At 32.7% G+C, this 14470-nt stretch overlaps 2 protein-coding genes across 2 annotated transcripts; one reads left to right on the top strand and one right to left on the bottom strand.

Moving 5' to 3' along the window:
* The first annotated feature begins 1453 nt into the window (after window positions 1-1453).
* Window positions 1454-5050, top strand: LOC105954580 (potassium transporter 5). Its single transcript, XM_012978244.2, has 7 exons — window positions 1454-1813; window positions 1899-2127; window positions 2705-2953; window positions 3049-3099; window positions 3210-3638; window positions 3738-3992; window positions 4093-5050. The coding sequence occupies exons 1-7, from the start codon at window positions 1628-1630 to the stop codon at window positions 4983-4985; spliced, it is 2292 nt and encodes a 763-aa protein (XP_012833698.2). The 5' UTR covers window positions 1454-1627; the 3' UTR covers window positions 4986-5050.
* A 7513-nt stretch (window positions 5051-12563) lies between these two features.
* Window positions 12564-13534, bottom strand: LOC105954692 (monothiol glutaredoxin-S9). The gene has a single exon (XM_012978373.2). The coding sequence runs from the start codon at window positions 13309-13311 to the stop codon at window positions 13000-13002; it is 312 nt and encodes a 103-aa protein (XP_012833827.1). The 5' UTR covers window positions 13312-13534; the 3' UTR covers window positions 12564-12999.
* Between the last annotated feature and the right edge of the window lie 936 nt (window positions 13535-14470).

Raw genomic sequence — 14470 nt, 5'->3', positions numbered from 1 at the left:
TTTCGATTGAACTTCGAACTTCAAACTTAAGTTGTGAATGATAGAGTTTGACTGTTTGAGATCGAATTTTTGAGGTCAAACTCCTTGCCTATTTAACCCAAACTAATTCTTGTTTACCGAACTAATTAGTTCATGTTTACTTATTTTGTTATATATATATATATATATATATATATATATATATATATATATATATATATATATATATATATAAGGGTTTGTTTGAGCTATTTTCCACTATATATTTTACCATTTTCAGTTAAATTTACGTGGGAAATTTTGGTATTTATATTTTTTTTCTCCAAAACATCTAATTGCTTAGATTTTTTTAATTTTCTGAATAAAACCCTTTATTTTTGTATTTTGAGTTTCTTCATTTTTTCTCTTAAATGTCTTCCAGTAGGTCAAACATTCTGAGATTACAAAATCTTTACAATCCTATGATTGTTGAGAATTTAAACTACCGGAAGACATTTAAGAAAAAATGAAGAAATTCAAAATGACAAAAATAAAAAGTTTTATTCAGAAAATTAAAAAAAAAAATCTAAGTAATTAAATGTTTTGGAGAAAAAAATAAAAATAAAAATTTCAAAATTTCCCAAGTAAAATTGACCGAAAATGTTAAAAAATATAGTGGAAAATGGCTAAAACAAACCCTTATATTTATAGGCTTAGCAGGTGTATTTTCGTCAGATTTTGGAAAAAATATAACAGTAGGGGAGTTTTTGTATTTATGTATAGTACATGGGGTATATGATAGAATGTCAATAGTACATGGGTGTTTTGTATTTGACTCTATTTTTTATTTGTTAAATCTTATAATTAAATAAAATATATAGTAACTTAAAAGTACAAAATTGGTAATAAAATAGGGTTTTATCTATCCTACACCCGGTGAAGGTTACACCGGGTGATTTTTTACCGTTGATCTACACATACCAATGTGGGTGTGTGTGTGTTTGTGTGTATATGAATGGTAAAGATCTACCCGGTGTATTTCTACCCGGTGTAATTATTCCCACCCGTGTGATTTTCTGGACATATTACAATATCAAATTATATATTATTTGTTTGGATTAAAATCTGATAAGAATTAAATAGGGGTGCACGAGATCTAAAATTTGGGGATGAATTATGAGAGTCAAAAATTGAGAGTGCAAAGCACCAATTAATGTAATATCCAGGTGCAGAATACGATTCATCTGCCCTAAAACCTGTAATTAGTGGGAATAATTAATCTGCCCAGAAAATCACACGGTTTAGATTTATCTCAAATTTCCTTAACCACAATAAAAATCCATGCTCATTAACTTAACACGGTAAAAAATGTAAGTAATATAATAAAGAAAACCGTGTGGACCCCCCCACGCGTGATAAACACTCGCTAACTAACAATATTTGCATTCACACAGACTCTCTCTCTATATAAACGTTATATCATATATGGTTCCCTTCACCTTCTCCATAATATAATCACCACCCCGTCTCATACACTTCCGGATATACATATATTACTCTCTCTCTCTCTCTCTCTCTCTCTCTCTCTTCTAGTTTTCATTCATTTCAATACAAATATTATTAACAAAAAAAAGAAAAAAAGAAAAAAAAAGGAATCTGTAAATTAAACATGTCTAGTAGTGATGCTGCTACTACACATACACATGTTTTAGAGGAAGAAGTTGTAACAATAAACCAAGACGAAAACAGCCCGAAAACAGTTCCGGTGAATAAGCTCCTCCGCCGCTACGACTCATTGGACATTGAATCAGCCAAACTCGCCCGGCGCTACCACCACGCGGCCGCCGCCTCCACTGTTAGTATTTCCAGATTTATTTATTTATTTTATCAATGTTTGTACGTAATGTATATAAATATTTAATTAATAATAATGAAATTAGGAAAATGGAGGGTGGGTGGTTTTAGTGCAACTGGCGTTCCAAAGCATAGGGGTGGTGTATGGGGATCTGGGAACATCGCCGTTGTATGTATTCCCAGGTGTATTCAGTAATGGGATAAAAGACGAAGATGATATTTTGGGTGTTTTGTCTCTCATTCTTTACACTCTTACCTTTTTACCTGTCCTCAAATACGTTTTCATCGTCTTACGTGCCAACGACAATGGCGATGGTACGTACGTAATTTTCTTTTCTATTCCCTTTTTTTCTTTTTTCTTTTTTCTTTTTAATTCATTGGTGTGTGTGTGTGTGTGTTTTCTTGAATTAAAATGAGTCCAAATTAAGTCAGATATTGTAAAAAATAAATATTCATTATTTACATATATAAGAAAATAGTCAGAATTAGGTCTCTATATATATGGTTGGTTGGTTGGATGGGTTCACACGTCTTCTGGTTAATTAAACAATCGACTTTGCCTTGATTAATTACGTGATGATGATTTCAATAATTTTGACCAAATTTTGTTACATGTGTCAAACATTATTATTAATAATGTCAGTGTAATTATATTTCATCTATAGATTTTGACTAATAATTAATTACTAGTAGATCCTTTTTTTTATATAGTGGGACTGTTAAATTATCAGTATGTGATTGTGAAAATTAACTATCGGCCTCTACACACAATCCGATCCCAGTTAATGTGACATGCATGCATGCCTGCAAAATTATGAAAAAGCATTTCTGTAATCATTATTTTATTTTAATTATCATTTAGATTGATATAATATGTATATTTAAATTCCAGGAGGGACATTTGCTCTGTATTCTCTGATATGCCGATATGCGAAAGTTGGATTAATTCCGAGTGAAGAGATGGAAGATCAAAACGTGTCAACATTCCAACTCGAGTTGCCCGATAATCGCACGCAAAGAGCATCGAAACTTAAATCAAAGCTCGAGAATAGCAATTTCACAAAGTACTTTTTGTTGTTTGCTACAATGCTTGGAACATCCATGTTGATTGGTGATGGTGTGCTTACTCCATGTATCTCAGGTACCTTTTCATTTTTTTTATTTATATTTAATTAATGTATTTTCTTTGAAATATTAAATTGAAAATAATTCGGTTTCATGTATGTTCTCCGACAGTATTATCGTCAATGAGTGGACTCAAATTGGCTACACAAGCTATGACCGAAGGTACGACTATCCTAACTACTTAGAAACATGTTTTACCCTGTATGTAAGTATAGTTTTCATGTTTTTAATTTAATGTAATTGAATTGATATACTTTTTAAAATCGAAACAGATAGAATTGTGTGGGCATCAGTTGGGATCCTAATATTCTTGTTCACGATTCAAAGATTCGGAACGGACAAAGTGGGATACACATTTGCTCCAATACTGAGTGTTTGGTTCTTTTTAATATCTGGAATCGGTCTCTATAACATAATAAAACACGACCCACTTGTCATCAAAGCTATAAACCCGAAATACATAGTAGATTACTTCAGGAGGAACCAAAAGGAAGCATGGATTTCCCTTGGTGGTGTTGTTCTTTCCACTACAGGAACCGAAGCATTATTTGCTGACGTTGGTCACTTCTCCGTCAGAGCAATACAAATAAGTACGTGCAGTGTCGTTTACCCATCGATCATGCTTGCATACACCGGACAAGCCTCTTATCTTCGCAAACACATCTCCGATGTCGATAATGCCTTTTACGCTTCTGTCCCAGGTTTTTTTGTTTATGCAATTTTTGTTCTTCTAACATTGGTTATTAACTTGTTATAAGATTGCATGTGTTTGTATTAACTTGAAATTAAATGTACTATAGGACGCATGTATTGGCCGATGTTTGTGGTGGCAGTGATGGCATCGATTATAGCAAGCCAATCTTTAATCTCGGGCACATTTTCAATAATCCAACAATCACTTTCCCTCGGTTGTTTCCCCCGTGTTAAAGTTGTGCACACGTCTACAAAGTACCCTGGTCAAGTCTACATTCCCGAGATCAATTACCTTCTTATGCTGGCTTGTATATTTGTCACTCTTGGATTTAGGAACACTACAAAGATTGGCAATGCTTACGGTAATTAATTAACGTTATTATACTTTGGTCTTGTAATTTTTAAAATTTCGTTCTGGATATGCATGCTTATATTTTATTTTGATTGAATATTATATTGCAGGGATTGCTGTGGTGTTTGTGATGGCACTCACATCGGCATTTCTAGTTCTGATTATGATCTTGATTTGGAAAACTCACGTGCTCCTCATAATCGCATATGTTTTCACCATTTTCGCGGTCGAGCTAGTGTATCTGAGCTCGGTTCTTTACAAGTTCGATCAGGGGGGTTACCTACCCCTTGCATTCGCCATGTTCCTTATGACAATCATGTTTGTGTGGAACGACGTGTACAGAAGAAAGTACCACTTTGAACTCCAACACAAGATCTCTTCGGAAAAAGTCAAAGAAATCGTGGACGAGACGAACTCTCAGAGACTCCCCGGCCTAGCAATTTTTTACTCGGAGCTCGTACATGGAATCCCGCCAATATTCAAGCATTACGTGGCGAATGTGCCTGTCCTTCACTCGATATTGGTGTTTGTTTCGTTCAAATCATTGCCTATTAGCAAAGTGCCAATAGAAGAAAGATTCCTTTTCCGGAGAGTACAACCTAAAGACCTTCAAGTGTTTAGGTGTGTTGTGCGTTATGGATATACGGATGCAAGAAACGAGGAAGAGCCGTTTGAGAAAATGTTGGTCGAGAGGTTGAAAGAGTTCATTAGGGAGGGGTATTGTATAAATGAAGAGGAATCGAATGAGATTGGTGGTAATGAAGATGAATTAAATGAACAAGTGGAGAGGGATGTTGAGTATTTGGACAAGGCGTGGCGGTGCGGGGTGGTGCACTTGATGGGGGAACAAGAGGTGGTGGCGGCAAAGGGGGCCAACGTTGTGAAGAGGTTGTTGATTGACTATGGGTATAACTTCTTGAAGAGGAATTTGAGGCAGACCAACAATGTTTTTGATATTCCTCACAAGAGAATGCTTAAAGTCGGGATGACTTATCAACTTTAATTTTTTATTTTTATTTTTCTTCATCTCATATCTAAATAAATTATAACTCATGTTATATTATTACATTTCAATCTGTTCAATTTTATTTCTATTCCTTACTTTCGGATACCAACTATAACACAAGAATAACCTGCAATTTTGTAAAATAAACTCATAACTAGAGTTTTCATTCCACTATAGGCCCTCATAATTCAAATCAACCATCAAACTCCCTCATCTTCTATGACCTATAAACACTGAAAGTCATCAAAAAATAAATACTACTGCCTATTATTATTACAAAATAGTTCAAATAATTACTACCTTGAATACTCCTATTTTATCACAAAATTTCCAATTTTTATTTCAGTCTCAAAAAGCCTACCAATATTTAATGGTTAGTTCCACCCCTCTTTTATCTCTTTACACAACTTGATATCATTTCCTAAAACAACCTAATAAAAAAGGGTTTTGGTGCATAAGTTCATAACCAAACATTTTATTATTCTAGGTTTAGGGGTTATATCTCTTTCACCAATAAGTCCATCCCTTTAATATTTATTATAAATAAAGGAAAAATTCATGTATATGACAAAATTACCCCCAACCCTTTACAACCAATTCTTAATTGTATCTCCAATTTAATCAATTTTGACCACAAAAATTCAATTTTGACTTTTCTTTTTCAAAATGTTTTTTTGCTGCCGGATTCCGGCGTTGACTTTTTGATTTTTCTTTTTTCTGGTCTGTTTTTTCCGCCATCGGATTCCGGCGTTGACTTTTTTTTTTTACGTCCGCCGCTAAACGTTAACCATAATTGTGTTGTCATTAACAGTAATTATACTATCACTGACAGTAAATTAACGTAATTATACTATCACTGACAATACATTAACGTAATTGTTCTGCCGTTGACAATACATTTATGTAATTGTACTGTCGTTGACAGTAAATTAACGTAATATTTTTTTTTGTTATTCTTTTTTAATTTTGTTTGATTTGTTGACAAGTCAACGTAATTATATTACTGTCGTTGACAGTAAAATAACTGCAAACACAATAATATTACTGTCAACCACATCAATATTATTAATTTTTTTGGGTTTTTTTTTTGTTTTGTTTGAGTTATTCACGGAGTAACGTAATAATATTACTGTCTATTATTGTAATATTACTGTAAACACAATAATATTACTGTGGTTGACGGTAATATTACTGATGTTATAGTAATATTATTGTCAACCACATCAATATTATTATTTTGTTTGGGTTTTTTTGTTTTATTTGAGTTATTCACGGAGTAACTTAACAATATTACTGTCACTCACAGTAATATTAATTCTTTTGGCTTTTTATTATGTTTACATTTGTTGAACGGTCAACATATTAATATTACTCTATTACACAATAATTTTGAGTTTTGTTGTGTTAATATTACTGTGTGCTAGAGATTAATATAGCAATATTATTGTGTTAAACTGTAGTATAGTTAGTTTTACTGTGTTTAACGGTAATATAGTTAATATTACTGTCAATCACAACAATATTGTTGTTTAAATGGAAAACAAAAAGATGTTACAGAAACAAAGAAAAAAAATCGAAAAAGTCAACGCCGGAAACCGGTGGTAGAAAAATTGGGATTATATTAAATTAAATGATGAAATTGGAGCATATTAAAGTATTAGGGGCTATTTTAGCCTTTTACAAACCTCTTGACCATGTGTAGATTTTTTTGTAAAAGAGTTCTTTATAAATAAGTACCCATGGGCTTATTTGTAAAGACCCCAATAAAAAAAAAGTCTCAAATACCTTCAAAATATTCGAATCCTTTTGTTTCCTATTTTTTTAATTCCACCACCGCTCTAACAGATATTCAATTCCGTAAAGATCTTATCCATATTTTGGGAGAAGAATTTGGAAATAAAATAAAGTTTGTTTGTGTTTTGGTAGGAGACAATTTATACTGTAGCAAGTCAAATCATGTCTGAAAGGTGTTGGAAAAAAGTAATTTTGAAGTAGAATTTGAAAGATAAAGTGATTTTAATTTGTATTTTAGTTAAGACAATTTTACCGTAGCGGTCAAATCAAGTTTATTAGAGAGATATTTGAATATTTTTTGGGGAATGTTTTTGAAAATATTTTAGAAAAATAATTTTATTTTGGGGAAAGAGTCAAATGAATTTGGAAGTGCTAACAAACATAGCCTATCTCTCTCGTGGTCGTGGGTGGTTATATGCGCATGCACCCTTTTGGCGCGTATACTTTTTTTTACCATAACTTTTTATTTTTTTACTATAAGTTTTTACCTTTTTACATTTTTTCTACCAAACCATATAATCTATATCTATCTATATCTATACTACTTATAAAAGTACCAACGTGACAAGTGGTTTCTTTCCTTTTTTGATTGTACAAAAATACCCCCTTTCAAAGACAATATGTGAAGGATAATATGGTAATATTTTATTATGACAAATTAATCCGCTCAATTTTGTTGTTGTTTCTTGGAAGTTTGTATAATATGATTCTTTAATTCATAAATTAATCCGTACGATTAATGTATGGGAAGATGAATGTTCATTGACATTTAGTTAGCATCAATTTCATTGATAAGGGTATTTGTATGGTTTAGTTATTAATATGTACATTGGTAATATCCCAAACAATTGCAATATAAATCATAAAAAAAAAAAGGCAAAATAACATATATTTCTTCCCAACACTTTACGCTGTTGAAAAAAACCAAGACATATAAGTCTATGTGGCGGAAATCACCCAATGTCTAGGGATGGCCATGGGGCGGGTACGGGGCGGGTATCGCAATCCCCGCACCCGCCCCGTTTAGAAAATCAAGCAACCCGTACCCGCCCCATACCCGTTGCGGGTTGGAATTTTAGAACCCGCCCCCGACCCATTTTGCACCCGCGGGTACCCGCCCCGTTTGACGACCCCTTTTTCCTTTTCTCTTCCATTTAAGATTTTTCTTCTTATTTTGAATATAAAAATCAATTCTAGTTATGTTCCTTTAAAAACAATAGTTTTTTTTTTCCAATGCATATATGCATATATATATATATATATATATATATATATATATATATATATATATACTAATTACTAAATCCAATTAAAATATAAATGCAAATCAACAATCATTTTATAAATAACATATTACATCATAAATTAAAAGCAAGCATCGTTGTCTTTTAACAAGCCACCCACTCACCTATGTTCGACAATACTTAATACAAAATAAATAGAAAGAAAATAAATAGAAAAATAATACATACGAGGGTATTGTACGTAAATAAAAAATACGGGTGGTAAACGGGGCGGGTACGGGTCGGGTACGGGGGAAATTTTACTATACCCATACCCGCCCCTTACCCGTTGCGGGTATAAATTGTAAAACCCTTACCCGCCCCAATCCTAAACGGGGCGAGTATTACCCGTCTAAAATGGGGCGGGGCGGGGCGGGTACCCGCCGGGTCGGGTAATATTGCCATCCCTACCAATGTCTGCAGCCGGTGGTGTAGATAATCAGATAAGGAAAACCAATGATTTCACAATTTCTAACATCTTCAACTTCGTTCTCTTTGTTGGCTTATGTCAAAATGGACAACTATATGCATGGTCACGGCCAGACGGAGAAGATTTGATTATTGTTAAGAATATATGTATAATCCATTTATTTATTTGTTATTTTTTCTCTTTAGGATTTTTTTTTATTGTTTTATTTTAGGATTGCTTGTACTTGTTATTATTCCTTTGAGTAATTATGAGATCAAATTATTGATATGTAGGAATATATACTAACATCTAGACAAATGAATTCAACTATTATAGAGATGGGATCTGCAACAAAACATTTATATGGCCATGAAGTATTTTTTCGTGATCAAATACTCTTTTGATTTGCAATTTTATTTCCTGAGTATATTTGACGAGTTTTGGTTGTATACAATTTGTTTCAGTTATTGTGGATTAATTTATTTAATTTTGATAATGTTAGTTAATATTAATAATTAATTAGGATATTAGTAATTAATAATTATAATAATTGCTATTATAAGATTTATTGAACAAATATTATTTAGTGTTTGATTGATATACTTCATCGGTTTTTTAACAATAATTATATATATACTAAATATTATATAGTAACATTCCACCCCCTCTTGTAGTGAACCTTGTCCTCAAGGTTCGAGTCAATTTGGTACCTCTCTTTTGTGTTTCGACCTATGTTTGTTTTCATCGAATTTCTCCCTTCCAAAGATGAGCCCATCTGCCCGAAGGAAATTTCTCACTTCGACCGTCTTTATAGAATCTGGCTCACTCACAATCACAAACACTTCTTTGTATCCCTTTTCCTAGAAGTCGTGGTATCCTTCAAATTTATTTTTTAATTCCTTGTTCTCCTCGCTACTTAACTTCTCCTGGTTGTTCAAAATTATCTCACTTAAGACGAGGATTCTTCGTTTTTGGTTAATTTCTCGTCTTCATCCCAAATACCTTCAATTGAATCCGATAATTCTTCTTTCGACGAACTCACAAAAAATTGGGGCTCTTTAAAAAAGTCATCGTCGTCCTCTTCCTCTCCCTCCGGCGATAGGCTCGGCTGCGACGACGGTGGTGGTTGCGGTGGTAGTGACGGTCCCTTTGGCATTTATGTTGGCGTTGACGTTGTCCTTGACTTTGTTCGAACAATTTCTGAACATTAATCCGTACCTTTTCCACGATTTTTTTCAATCGCTCCAACCGTCTTTTTTCTGGCATCATAAAGTGAGGGGGCACTCCACACTTTTATAGGGAGTGAAGTGTAAGTGAAACTTAAAAATAAGTAGTGCAGAGTTAAAAAAATACGTGTAAGGACTGACCCGCAAACTTTTTAGGCTTTAGGTGTTTAATAGAAAAAGAGGTTTGTGGATTAAATAACAAAAAGACATCCGTTTTGATAAGACAATAAAGAGGTTTGTGAATTTTTCTTTCAGATCTTAAAAAAAAATCCCAACTCTTTTACTTGAGAAAATGATGAATTATGGTCGATCGGTGACTCTTTCTCCTTTTGTTCTCAATTTTTTTTTCCATCGAGAATAAACACACAAATCATAATAGCAAGTAATTTGCCAACTTTGCCCTTCTTTAGTGGATATGTTATCTATTTTTGTTAATCTCCGTCAACACTTAGAGGGTGTTTGGCTAAGCTTATAAGATGTTAAAATGAACTTATAAGATATTTTAGAGCTTATAAGCTCTTCCAAAGTGTTTGGTAATTTTTTTTAAAAAAATCTTAATTTTTATAAAAATAAGCTGATGGAGAGCAAATAAGATCTTTTAAAAAAAGTACCTCTACCCCACCTATTTATTTAAGATCTTATAATGAGTAAAAATACGAAATAAGCTCATTATCCAAACACTCTAAAAATTAATCCTAAAAATAAGATGTAACAGTTTATCAGCTCTTAAAACATCTTATCAGACGTAAGAGCTTATTAGTTGTTTAAAATAAGCTTAGCCAAACACCCTCTTAATGTTTATTGGGGTTGTGAAAGCTTAAGCTAAATCTGTTTTTTAGCTTTTCCGGGGACAAATGAAAAGAAAATTATGATGATAATAGTGGAAGTTTTTCAAGTCTATGTGAAATGGTTGCAGAATTTGATCCTGTAATACAAGAATATAATATCTAGGCGTATTAACAATCGAGATACATACTTACTATCTCGGGCATAATATACAAATTATGAATTGGTGTATGTTAGCTTGTGAAATAAAAAATAATATCATTAAGAGGAATAAATATATAAATATTTTTTATGATATATTTGATTGTACTCCGGATACAAGCCATAAAAAACAAATTAATGTCTCTTATTGTAATAAGTGCGTATATATCTACGACTCCAATTAAAATAAAATAATATTTTATTGACTTTTTGAAAATAGATGGTACAACGGGAAAATATATACTTGATGCACTTCTAAATGTGATGTAAGATCTTGAACTTGATATTGATAATGCGAGACCACAAGGATATGATAATGATGCAAACATGAAAAAGAGCGAACATGGTGTTAGACTATAAACCCTAGAGCATTTTACATTCATTGTGGTAGTCGTAGTCTTAATTTAGTAGTTTGTGACATGACTAATTATTGTTATAGAACTATATTTTCTAGTTTTACAAAAATATTGAAAAATATTGACGGATAATATAAAGAACTTAACACATAATCATTGTCACAAATACGGTGTGAAAGTCAAATTGAAAGTGTCATGATTCATTCAAAGTCGGCCAATCATTATGCTTTAATTTAATTGGGAGAAACTACTTTAGATCCTCCAAAAACAGTGAAACTAGATGCTCATCTATTTATGAGATTGAGAATTTTGAATATTTATGAACTAAAAATAGTAAGGAAAGTCATATCTATTGAAATAGAGAAACACATTGATATTTAATCATACAAAAGTAATTGTTTTTTTTTTTATTCAAATACGTGTATTTGTTAAAGAATATATTTACTATACCTATAACCATTATATTGCTTCGGTTGAAAGAACATATTTCAAAATTAAAATTTATAAAAATATTACTTTGAACTATGTGACAAGAAATTAAAGATGAGATGGATTGACTACTTTATCTATAGAAAAAAATAATTAGAAGAACTAGAATATAATGTTTTAATAAATACATTTTTCATTTATTAAAACAAGAAAAATAAATTTGAAAATAACAAAAAATTAATGATAAATGCACGCCATCTTTTGTTTTCGGGAGGTGATATTCGCGGTAGCAAAATTACGAATGCGGATTTAAAAAATTCACTCTCTATTTATCTTTTTCTCTCGACAATTTTATTTTTAATAGCTTTTATATTAAAAATCGTTTCAAAATCCATGTTATTGTAGCGATTTGCAAAGAAAAATGAGTGCATCGAATGAGGATCGAGATACGGAACCCAATGAGGTAAAATTTGTTCGTTTTTGTTCTTTAAATCGCGAATACGCGACTCACGACCAATTTGGACGCCGAAAAATACGTTTCAGGACCAAACTGGGCGCAAAAAAGCCCGATTCATGCCCGGTTTGGGCGCGGAAAAGTACTTCCCGCGCCCGGTTTGGGCGCGCATGCTGGGCGCAATAAGTATTATTTAACAAACTCGTTGTAGCCTAGTTGGTCAGGATTTGGGAGGATTTGTGAGAGAGGTTGAGGGTTTTTGTGAATTTTGGGGCTTTTGGAGATTTTGGGGTTTGGGTGGATTGATGATTTTTAGAGAGAGAAAGAGAAGACAATTGTGAACGACATTCGTAATTTTGCTGCCGCGTAAATCATTTCAGTTTGTTTTCTCCTAGGGCCCTCAATATCCTAGAGCCGACCCTGGATGTAGGCCTTTTCCCTTTGGGCGAACCATGTTATAAGTTTATTGATTATTGCATTTTCTACGTACACGAGGTTCTTGAGAACATAATTGATTCAAGTTTTCATTTCTGGTTTTAAGTGCATCCATTACTCTTGGGGAATTTTTTTAATTGATTTCGTAACATGAACTCATAATGTTAATGCTTATATCAAGAATAATTGAATACGAAAAATGTAATTAAAAAAACTAAACTTCATTAGGGAATAGCAAATACAACACATATAGGTAAGCTACACTGCTAAGATCATGCTAAATCAAAGCTAGCTACTAATAATAAGCCTATAAATTACAATAAGCCTATGGATTACACACGTTATGACATACTTGCTACATGTCTTATCTATGCTACGCCAGGTGAATTACACCGGTCAGATAATATCTCTCCAGAAACATTTACAAACAATCACACACACACACACACATACGTGTGAATGTGTGTAATTAAATAAAGGTATGGTGAGATTTATACCCAGTGAAATTCACCGGGTGTAGCTAAAAACAAACCACTTAGTTTGTTACATTAAAACAAACAACTACGTACTTTCCAAGTATAGAGCCCCGGAAATTTTAATTCGTAACCAAATCTTAGTAATATGAAGATATATATATTTCAAGACATATTTGGCTGATATGGCTTGAGGAGGGGAATGAGGGAGCCACTGAGGTGGAGGGACATGACCTCATTTGTGGACCCCACCAACTTGCCGGAGACGAAAACCGCCGGCAGTGGGCCGCTGCAGCCCATCCTCATGAGTGCCTTCTCAATATCCTTTCCCTCTGCGGGATCATGGTCGATTTCGTAAATACTAGGGTTTGCTCCCAGTTCTTTGAATAACATCTGAACTGCATAGCACAAGCAGCAAGTGCTTTTGCTGAAGATCAGGATCCCATTCTCAGAAGCAAGTTTCACTACCTTCTCCATTTCCTGTTTGTTTTTTTTTTTTCCAAGAAATGGGAAAATTAATTATATGAAATTTGACTAGGCAAGAAAAATATTGTAAGTTCAAAACTTGCCTGAAAATTGAGTTATCTTGCAGCTCTATTTATAGGGATTTCTTTTTTCTTTTTTTAAAATAAATAAATTAAAAAACAGCAGCCAACAGAGGATCGGAGTACTGCTTTTTGCAAACAAAGAACATTTGTAAAGAAGGTGGGTTTAATTCTTGGATGCGAAAAAACATGCTATAAAGGCACTTTTTCAAAGATTGTAAGATATTTTTGTCGAACATAAACAAGTTGATGATGATTATTTGATTGCCAACAACGGAGGGACAGATACTTGTTGCGCGCTGAATAAATTCCGTGTAATATAATGGGAATATTTTTGACCGTCTAATAAATGCAAATGCAATATTACTTGATCAGATTCATATTCCTCCAAAAACTTTGCATGCTAGCTTCTCAAAGATTATTGTTGGTCTTATTGAAGATATTAATGTTAAATGATATAATTTACTTTGTAAACTTTTAGTTGAGGTGGTCATTTAACATGGTGAGTCAGACCAAATAAAATGTCTTGAGTTTGAATCCCACAACCATCCTTTCAAATATATTAAGTACAAGAATTCGAATGTAATTTACCTACACTTGACCGCGTATGAATACTACAAGAATTTTTGGTTGAAATTGTCATTTAATTTAGGTTGAAATTAAATGGTCATTCTATGTGTGTAAACAATTTGGGGATGGTGATCTTGAGAACACGTTGCGCGCATGCTGACCATGCAAAAAGTAGAGATGTGATAATCATGCCACAAAGTTTATTTAAAGGAAATATATAGAAAAATAATTATTATAGTAGCAAATTGTGATATATATATATATATATATATATATATATATATATATATATATATATATATATATATATATATATATATATATATATATATTTGTCACAATGGTTAGGTGACTTATAATATAAATTTGGTGCAAGGTGGGGGTTGCGAATGAAGCATGAGTGGGGTGGTCAATTACCGATCAGATTCTTGAAAATTATGTCTTTGAGAAAAAACAATAATATATTCCGAGTCTCTGAAAGAAAGATATCACGAATAAAAAGACTTTCGGTGGTACGTGAA

Source organism: Erythranthe guttata, chromosome 14, assembly GCF_056151865.1.
Source record: "Erythranthe guttata isolate IM_541 chromosome 14, IM_541, whole genome shotgun sequence".
Taxonomy (NCBI): domain Eukaryota; kingdom Viridiplantae; phylum Streptophyta; class Magnoliopsida; order Lamiales; family Phrymaceae; genus Erythranthe; species Erythranthe guttata.
Note: the sequence above shows the minus strand (reverse complement) of the source record. Positions and strands in the feature narration are given on the sequence as shown.

Bases quoted from the DNA above. Each gene is read 5' to 3' on its own strand.
- LOC105954580 (XM_012978244.2), top strand. From the start codon at position 1,628: ATGTCTAGTAGTGATGCTGCTACTACACATACACATGTTTTAGAGGAA. The intron at 2,128-2,704 runs GTACGTACGTAA...TTTAAATTCCAG, and splicing joins TGCCAACGACAATGGCGATG to GAGGGACATTTGCTCTGTAT. The intron at 3,993-4,092 runs GTAATTAATTAA...ATTATATTGCAG, and splicing joins AAAGATTGGCAATGCTTACG to GGATTGCTGTGGTGTTTGTG.
- LOC105954692 (XM_012978373.2), bottom strand. From the start codon at position 13,311: ATGGAGAAGGTAGTGAAACTTGCTTCTGAGAATGGGATCCTGATCTTC.